The 10,072-nt window shown below is 41.1% G+C and overlaps 2 protein-coding genes across 2 annotated transcripts; one reads left to right on the top strand and one right to left on the bottom strand.

Annotated features, from left to right (window-relative positions):
* Positions 1 to 3,198: 3,198 nt before the first annotated feature.
* Positions 3,199 to 4,089, bottom strand: LOC126393405 (gamma-crystallin M3-like). The gene is made up of 3 exons (XM_050049558.1): positions 4,081 to 4,089; positions 3,679 to 3,918; positions 3,199 to 3,474 (listed from the first exon to the last, which is right to left on the bottom strand). The coding sequence occupies exons 1-3, from the start codon at positions 4,087 to 4,089 to the stop codon at positions 3,199 to 3,201; spliced, it is 525 nt and encodes a 174-aa protein (XP_049905515.1).
* Positions 4,090 to 6,656: 2,567 nt separating this feature from the next.
* Positions 6,657 to 7,903, top strand: LOC126393112 (gamma-crystallin M2-like). The gene is made up of 3 exons (XM_050048980.1): positions 6,657 to 6,665; positions 6,856 to 7,098; positions 7,640 to 7,903. Exons 1-3 carry the CDS (start codon positions 6,657 to 6,659, stop codon positions 7,901 to 7,903), a joined length of 516 nt encoding a protein of 171 aa, XP_049904937.1.
* The last annotated feature ends 2,169 nt before the right edge of the window (positions 7,904 to 10,072 follow it).

Below are 10,072 nucleotides of genomic sequence, written 5' to 3'. Positions count from 1 at the left end.
ATACATATATATATATATATGTATATATATATATATATATATATATATGTATATATATATACATACAGACAGTGGCAAATCTTCCTATTGGCGACACAGACGGCCGCCCAGTGACCCATTGTTTTTTATTTTTTTTAGTGTTTTTTTTTTTATACATTAAAAGATTGGAAATCAGGGAGACGATGGAGCGTATGTGGAGAGAATTATAGTAAGAGAAAATTTAAAAAAAGAAAAAAGCAATCGGGGGCTCAGGACAAAATTAAAGAAAGAAAGAAAAAAGAAGAGCAAATTTGCACATCCTGTATTCTTTGATTATTTATAATCATTGTTTGTTAGCTAAGTTGTTTGTTTGTGTTAATTTGTCATTAGCTACTACGACTAATATTAATATTAATGTTAAATAATAGTAATAATTTGGGGGGTACGGGCCTGAGCGGGGCTTGCTAGGTTTGGCACTGCAGACAGAAAAAAATAAAAGACAAGAAAAGAACTTGATTGAACTAAACTACAAAATTACAAGAACAAATGCAGACCTTGTTTCAGCACACTACATGTACACACAGACATACATTATAAACATCTACTGTATACATGATGAAGTATGGGGGTATGACATACTTTATACACCAAACACAACAAAGTGTATTGAGAAAAATAAAACAAGTGTAAAACTAGTATGGAAGTATTTTCACAGACAAACCCCTTGGTGTCTGGTTTAGTATCGCACTTTTTCAAAGGTGGATGATTCACTAGAATCCGTGCACAAGTTTTGGTCCCTAACATGAGTCAAGCCTAAAAAATTGCTTGGTCACACATTTCTTGGCGAGTGAGCTGTAATCCTGGACTGATGATGTACTGATGAAGGGTGTAGGTCTCAACAGCTGGCGGTGGAGGGGGTGGGCAGATGCAGTCATGACATGGAAGAGTAACATAGCGTCCTACATTCTGGTGAAGTTTATGCAGTTTGCACATTTTTTTTTTTTTTTTTTTGCATCAGTTTATTGTCAAAACAAACGTCCTCTTTACTTTCAGGTTTTTATTCGGGGCGAGGGCGTCTGCACATGTTCTAAATATTAAGGTGGATGTGTTTCCTGCCCTGCCTTTACATCTACGCCTGTGCTCACCAAACATGAATTGTAGCAATGACGTGTATTTAGAAAAATGTCACAAATAAAGTGAGTGTACATTTAGTGCGGAAGTGTTTTGTCAGATATTGAAACCCTCGTCATAAAGGTGGAGTCCAGCAGTTTATTTTATTTTTTATTTTAAAGGAGGACACACAACACGCAGGTAATAAGACAGGTCAACATCAAAGTTCACAAGGCTGAAATGTTCTGACTTTTAGTCCCCATAATGAGTCTCGCATGTCCGAACCTCTGACCCCTGATCCCTAGCTGATGATGTCCTGTAAACACGTAGGTTTCAATACAAGTTATGCAAGTTATACAAATGAAACGGGGGGTTGGGGTCCTTCTGACAGAATTTTTTTTTTGCATTCTGGTCAATTTTTATGCAACAATTTTTTTATGCAAATGTGTGTCAGAATAAAAGTCCTCCACTACATTTGTAGGACCCCCTTGAAAACAAGATGGTTCATCTCAAGGAGCTATCCACTAATAAACTTTATTATTCTATGTTTTTTTTGTGGGGGAAATGAACGTGTTCTAGATACTGAGGGGGGCGTGTCCCATGCACCCCCCTCGAAATCTACGTGTATATCCTGATGACATGGTCAGGGGTTCAGGGTTCCCACACATGTTTTTCAGACATATCAGATTCAAACTCCATTTAAACATAATTTCAGCTAGCTTGCGAACATGGAGGGAAAAAATAATAAAGAAATATTTGAGAATAAAATGTCACACATTGACACATATTGGAGCTACGTTACACTGGCCAACCCGGTCTCACTCTGAAGTCGTCGAAATCAGGAGGAAATGCAGTGGGACAATAACAAAAATCAAGGTGGCAGAAGTCAGAGTATGGAGAGCAGGAGGGGGGGTGGATGGGTCCAACAACCATCAGCTTTCACCCAGGAGGCCGGTGTTCACTTCCTGTAAGACTATGAAGCCAAACCCTGCTCTTTTGTCCTAAACCCAACCATGTGCGTGTGTTGTGGTGGTGTTGTAGCGACGTAGTGCTTTTATTTTTAAAGAGACTGTATGCAAACTGTACATTTCCTGTGAAAACAGAAGTGTATTTTGAAAACAGACAATGCATGTAACAGGCTGAAGTTGACACGGCGTCCCAGAATGTCAACAACCAACACACCCAGGGTACCTTGGACATCATATGTGGACGTGGAAAGTCTTGACCTCACTGTATCTCGATGAGGTCGCAGTGAGAACGTGTTGCGTCGGCAACATGAATTTGCTGTGATGTTACATTATGTGGAAGATTATCCACAGAGGATTTATTTCACAGCAAAATTCCCAAACTTTCAGTGATTATTTACTAATTCCAAGACTCTTCCAGGTTGTCCTGGACTGTGGAACCCTGGGAGTTATTTTCAGGGCCACAGGACAGTACACACCTGTTTTCACAGGCTGAGAGGTGAACGGGACTTTGTGTAACACTGGTGGAGGTCCCCTTTGAGAGTGTTTTGTGTTACTCTAGAAACTTCCCTGCAGATCAGAGCAGCGTGACTGCACAGTGACAGCGTGGTACAGTATAGACAGCAGCTGCCTGTGTAGTACGTGCGGTCAGTGCAATGAGCTGAACAGTCATCTGTGTTTGGATGTGGATTAAAAGAACAGATCGTATGTTGTTTTGCACTAATATGTCACTGTATGGTATGAGAATGAAAAGGATATAAAACAAAATTTACATCAGTTATAGAATGTACGATCATCTGAGTTATGATCACTGCAGAGTAAATGAAACGATAAAAATACTTGCATGTATGTTTGCATCTTTTCTGTAGTTGTATATCTGTACCTCTCTGGCATGCTGTTCAGCAGATGTGTAATTTGGTGTGTGCACATTAAAGCTGTAATACTGTCGTACAGTGTGTGACTGAGCTGGATGAATGATGCACTTTAAACACCAGTGATGCAGCTTTAACCCTCACACACACACACACACACACACACACACCTAACACAAAGCCCACCCTCTTTTTGATACAAGACAACGACGACCAGCTGACGTTTGATTCCTCTCTGATTTTATTCAACCACATTTTTCTGTTTCTCTGCTTCAACAGGAATCCATTATACGCCTGGCGGAGCTGAGCCTCATGCCGCTGTATCCCACATCTCTCATGCTCCTGTACTCTCCGGGCCTCAGGTACATCATCCTGCCTCTGTAGTGGGGCTGCTCGTACATCAGCCAGTGGCCGTCCATCACGTTGCAGGACTGGCAGTCGGACATGCGGTAGCGGTCCTGGAAGTTTTCGCAGTCGTCCATCAGCTCGTGACTCAGGCCCTGGAAGTTCTCCCTCTCGTAGATCCTCATCCTGTAAGAGCCTCTGTGCTGTTGGGGGTCACAGAGAGGAGGACGTGTCAGCACTGAAGGACTTTACCATGCCAGAACTCACAGTCACATCAGATACTCACTTTCTAACAGCACAGCAGGAGAATAAATCAAGCTAGCAGCTCACCAGACAACTCTGACTCAATCCAACATGAAAGATTACTCATTTAGAATCATGTGTATCTTTTCCAAATCCGTGCATACCTGAGGAATCAAACGGCAGGAGCGGATCGAGTCAGTCATGCCCATAGACATGTAGTCAGAGTACTCTCCTCTCCTCAGGAAGTACTGGTTTCCCATGTAGTTGGGGCGGTCGTAGACCATGAAGCAGCCGCTCTCCACCCTGCAGGAAGTACACCTGCTCAGGTAGGAGGACATGTCAGAGCAGTCGCTCATGCACTCATAGGAGCGACCCTGGAAGTTCCTGTCCTCGTAGAAGATGATCTGTGGGAAAGAGAAACAGCACAAACTGATTTAGAACAGGCCTGAAGTTTAACTTTTATAAATATACTTTTGCACAGTCCCCCTCTTTTATCTGTTTGTCCACTTGTTCACTCTAAAAACTAAACTAAAACGTGTTTGTTTCCTGCTCTACTCTCCACATACCTTGCCCATGTTTGATGATCTGTGTTTGTGGGAATCTGTCCAACAACCTGTGGCTGCCAGGCGGCTTTTATACTTTAAACGCGCTGTAACAGGGTTTTGTTATTCAAATTATCTGGAAGCTGATGAATAAGCAGCTCTGCGATCGCTGTTAATTTCATTTGTGCCATCATGATCCAGAACAAAGGGAGGGGAAATGGGTGGAAGACACAAGGCAGGAGAGGAGGGGGAAGAACTGGGCTGCAGTTTATACATTTCTCAGACAGGAGACGATCAGAGTGACAAGGAAAAAAAACAGAGTTAGATCGCAGCTTGAGCCGAATGTCTGGATGGGTTTTTCATGCTTTGCTTGAATGTGTCACGAGCTCAGATTACGGATGTCTTAAGAACAGAGATGACACTTTACAAATAACTACAAGTCACATTTAATACACATTTGGAATTTTGTGTTTTTGTGAATGTTCCAGAGCTTTGTGCTCCAGCCTGTTTGGAAAAATTTAAATATTTTAGTGAACAGTTTTTGTTTATTTCTGATCCCCTGATACAAACACTCATCCCAAATGGATGCCCAGAAATATATTTTTTTAATCTCAGTAATATCTGTGTTTGTTCATTTTAATGCCTGTGACATGTATCTAAAGCGACTCACAAAATCTGCAGCAGGCTGTTAGGAGTAATTTTAACACAGTCGGTTTATAGTGGGGCTTATTATATATATATGTATATATTATTTCTTTCACTTCTTTTGTACGCTTTTTTAAATCAGACATTTTGACTTGTGAAAGCAGTTGTTACTAATAAACATTAACGATGGCTCTACTGAGTTCAGCTGGCCCAGTGAGGACAGTGAGCCAGCACGCACAAAACCAGCACCCTGAAACTGAAGCAGCTGAGTGGAATTCAGCCAACACTCATTTCATCACTAAACAGTAACGAATAGCTGCATGTACGTCTTCATTTACTCTGAGTTTAGGAGCCAGGTTTGAAGGAACTTGCTATACGGTCAGTGTCACTGTTTGGTTTTATTTAGCATTTTAAAATGAACATTATGTTTATTGTGTTAAAACCTTTTGTTATGACTGTAAAACGCTTTTCTGTGGAGTGTGTTTTGAATTGAATGGATCTGAAATTAACCAAATCAAATGTGATGACCAAAATAACAACACGAATAAAGTTCTGGATTATTTTCAATCCAATCCAACTTGATTTATATGACACCATTCATACAGTCATGCTGCCCAAAGTGATTCATAGAGCAGCATTAAAACAGTGCAGAAAAAAATCACAAGTTACAACAATAAAAAGTAAAATTTTTCAACACGAGAGATGAAAGATAGGAGATGAGACCAAAGATAAGACTTTAAAAGTGAGGCAAAGAATGACGAGGCATTTTATGTCAAACTGGTCGTATAGATTTACACTAAGATGTTAATTTAGATCCTAATACTCAGAATACTTCCAGCTGTGATGAACTTGGCCTGTTGAAAGAAATACACAAAAATGCATCCAGCTAATCCTGTGAAGCCATGAGTTCATGTGCAGTGGGCACAACTCAGTAACATAAATGAGACTGAAGCTGGCTGGGGTTTAATGTGCCTACTAACTAACGTGCAAAAGCTTTATGGTGCATCCTGGAGTCCCAGTGGTCTCCAGGTCTTCCAGTTAAACCACAACATACAGTAGCACTATGTTAAAATCATGACATCGCCTCTCACTCTACGTCACGTTTCCTTCGCTGTCAACCAAACAAAATTCCCTAGAAACAATAAAGCTTTTATGAATGACTCGTCTAAACTAGATTGGTTCACTGCAGACTTCTGGACGTGTCAAACACAGGTGTAACTGAAAACAATAATCATGGCTGCGCTCCAGCTGACGAGGCCATCGTTATCGTCATTAGCTGTGCCTGTGCTGCTCCTGCTGTAAGATCTGAGCTGTGAGTTCATGTCTGAGGAGGAAGTGTCACCGTCAGTGTGGAAAAGGATTGTTGGTGTGATGGAAGAGATGTAATTGCGTCTAATATTTTTTTTTAGAATTCGTTTCGACCCAGGAGTCCTGTCATCTCATGCATGCTATTACTTAACTGACAGTGCAACCAACGACTTGTTCAGCCGACTGGTCTCCTGAAGAAAGTAAAAGACGAGACAAGATATCACAGTTGTAAAGTTTGCTGCTGCCAACCATCATCCAAGGGTAATGATGATACCCTCTGATCTTATCCTGTAAGGCAACAAAACGAAGACAATTCACCAGATAATTTCCTGTCAAACAAAAAAATAGCTGCAGATAAAAACCAAGTAAACAGCCATTTGACAGGGAAGAACTCAATGGAGACGATTCACACAATCATCATGATGGCTGTTGGACTTTATAAGTTGGACATGTTAGTTTTAGCAATTCTTTGCTAAGAGGCCATCACATGTGGACAAGGGGAAATCAAACTTGACCAAACCATTTTGCTGATATGCAAATCAGGCTCATTTAGATGACAAAAGCTTTCCCTCGTCTGCACATTCTGCATTTCGATATAAACCACAACACAGCTGCAGCTGGGTGGGAGGCAAGCAATATCATTAACAATGGGGAAGGTAAGGAGCAAACGCTGTCCTCTAAAGGGTTTCAAGATCTGTCAGGCAGTAACTGCAGCGCATGCAAACCGTCTTCTGTCTAGTTTGTTGTCATTTTAATGGCAGCCAGGCGCGACAATATGCTGTTGTTGATTTTCTTCCAATGCTGGGAGAAGAGTTTACCAGGATGTGTCTGTTTCCTTCCGTCCAGATTGCGTTCTTCGAGGATAAGAATTTCCAAGGGCGATGCCACACGTGCAGCGCGGACTGTCCTGACCTGCGCTCTTTCTTCAGCCGTTGCAACTCCATTAAGGTGGAAAGTGGCTGCTGGGTACTGTACGAGCATCCCAACTACACTGGCAACCAGTACGTCCTGAGCCCCGGGGAATACCCTGATCACCAGCAGTGGATGGGATTCAATGATAGCATCAAGTCATGTCGCTGTATCAACAACGTAAGCTCCTTAGATGCTTTTTAGAACGTAACCAAAAGGTAGCAAAGATTTGAAAATCATCCTTTGGCAATCACTGTCGTATTTATATCATGATATTACCAAAGCACCAGTTTCATCGAGCTGGGATAAACTCACTGCACCAAGCTGCAGATTAGCTAAAACATTAAGTCTCATTATTTAGTAGTTTACATAAAATTGAGGACACAGCATGATTTTAAAACTTTTTGGGTTAATGTTTTGTGAGGCAGTGCCCAGCTCCAGTCAAATACCACAGAGTGCGCCAACCAAGCAATAATCAGTCAAAGGCCAACAGAGAAAAAGGAGAGATAAAAGGCTCATGATTTGGCAGCAGGGTGCTTTATGTCCGTGCCCTTGCACATCAGTTATTGAAGGAAACTAGGAAAACAGCCAAGAAGCCCATTTGTAGATGTGAGCTCAAAGTGACTGAGGGAACAGAAATAGGTCAGAGGATTCAGACACTAAACACTGACATGATTTCATCAACTTTTTATTCTCTGACTCTTTCAAGGTGTATGGAAAGTCCTGGAAGATCCTGTTCTACGAAAAGAAGGATTTCGAAGGACAGGCGGCAGAGTGCGTTGAGGATTGCCCATCGATTTACGAGGCCTTCAAGTTCCAGGAAGTCCACTCCTCTGTGGTTATGGATGGTGCGTGGGTCCTCTACGATCAGCCCAACTACCACGGACACCAGTACTTCCTGGAACGTGGCGAGTACCGCAACTATACAGACTGGGGCGCCACCTCCCCTGCTGTTGGATCCTTCCGCATGATCACAGAGTTCTAGAACAGCAGCAACCACGCAGGGTTCTGCAGCCCCTAACAAAGTCACCTGAATGCTCCAGAAATGTAACACAAGGTTCCACAGCAGCCCAAAGGCAACCAGCGTTCCAGAGTCCTAACGTTCCAGAATCTTGAGGAAGTTCAAGAACCCCTCCAAAAGTTCGGAGTTCAGGAAGGCTACGATTCCAGAGCCCTTCAGCCTCCCACCTGCTTCTTCCATTCAGACATCTGTCCTTCTCCCCAGAACCCTGAGCGCTGCATAAATAAAAGTATTTCTTACCCACAGCAGTGCTGCCTGTGCTCTGTCTCATTACGTTACTTAACGGCTTTTAGTTTGTCCTCTAGTGTCCTCCAGTAAACACTGTTCAGTACAGTTTACATCTCATGACAGACTGACGTTAGATCACACATCAGCAGAGATGGGCACAAACTTTCTATAAAGTTTATAGAATTTAAAATACTTTCTCATCAAATGTTTCAAAATAAAATGAACTTTATTTAGAACCAAAAAGGAGTAGGTAGAGGTAAAACTTATATGTCCCTGCCCCTTTCTTACATTTCTGCTTTTAACACATTTATTACTTCAACAAATTCCTGATTTTTTTATTGCCAACTAACATACGACTATCCCCAGTCTGTTTGCCACCCAATTCAATACATAAGTAATAAGCCCAGTTTATTCACAGTCCAAGTGCCACCCTGTGTTACAGAATAAATATGCTCCACTCTAACACACCTTTCCTCGTCTATATATCTGCCAAAAATATCTTTTAGTATAGTTTTTCAAATTGACTTATATCTGTGCTTTGTTTCAACTCCTTCCTCACGTCCACCCCACACACTGAAACACACACACTCCTCTTTGTTGTATGAGCACACTGTTTTTTAAAATTAAATTCTCCTCTTAAATTATAACCCCGCTCCCTGTCACTAAATATTTTCTGAATAAAGTTCATTCTAAAATTTCAGTGCACGTGACTTTAAAACACAAAATACTGGCATGAGAAAATGTGTTCATGTGTTCAAACTCATATAATCAATATGGATCTGACTTTAATCCCCCAAATGAGGAGCTCTGCCAAATTCCCACATCATAAATGTGGAGTGGATCAATCTGGAGATCTTGGAGGTGGAAGGTTGCGACTTCAGGGGCGCCTGCAGGGTGGTCTCTCTCAGTCAGTCAGCATTGTATTTTAAGTATTTTAAACACACAAACACAAGCTGTTAAATTATTTTGTCACAAATTACATCCTTTTTGTGGCAAAATATTTATTACAAAATACTCAGTAATACATTCAGTCGAAGATTTACCCACCTTTGAACATCAGCTGTGTTATACAGTAAGAAACTTTGACAGGACGAGACAACTAATGAAAATTAGACATTAAGAGATAGAGATAATCCTTCATTCCTCCCACAGCAGGGACGATTGCAACATTAACAGGTAAAAACATTTCAACATCAACACGTTGACAGTGAGGATGTTGGTGCAGGTCCTGACTTACTTCACAATGTTGCACATTCAGGTACAGAAAAGACCTTGTTTAACACACAGTAGAATAGAAATGATGATTATTGTTTACCTGTTTATTATATATAATTTGAAAGTATCATCGCAACCACTGCAACCAATTCACTGCTTACTGGGACGAATCCAGGCTGACTGGCAGAGGTGCTCATTTTGTCTGTGAGTAAGGATTCATATTTAATTTTATATCAGTGACATTTAGACATATTTTCAGTTGCCCAAAAAGGTGGGCTGATGTTTTATGATTAAACACTTTATAAATTTGGCAGGGTCAAAGAGAGACAGTATTTATTGTGTTTATGTGAATCTTTGTTTAATAAAACTGTATACAGCGGATTGAGAATTCCTGCTGCATATTATTTCTGCAAAGTAGAAGACGACAGTTTCAGATGTTTCTGCGTTCCAAATCATCCCGTCAACACAGAACTATCAAACCTGTTCACAACCCCAAACTGAGCACAGAGATAAATGGCTGCACAAAAGAACAAAATAAAATCAATCAATCAATCAATCAATTTTATTTATAAAGCCCAATATCACAAATCACAATTTGCCTCACAGGGCTTTACAGCATACGACATCCCTCTGTCCTTATGACCCTCGCAGCGGATAAGGAAAAACTCCCCAAAAAAACCCTTTAAACGG

The sequence above is a fragment of the Epinephelus moara genome, chromosome 7, assembly GCF_006386435.1.
Source record: "Epinephelus moara isolate mb chromosome 7, YSFRI_EMoa_1.0, whole genome shotgun sequence".
In the NCBI taxonomy this organism is placed as follows: Eukaryota; Metazoa; Chordata; class Actinopteri; order Perciformes; family Serranidae; genus Epinephelus; species Epinephelus moara.
The sequence above is the reverse complement of the archived record's forward strand: the minus strand, read 5'-3'. Positions and strand labels throughout refer to the sequence as shown.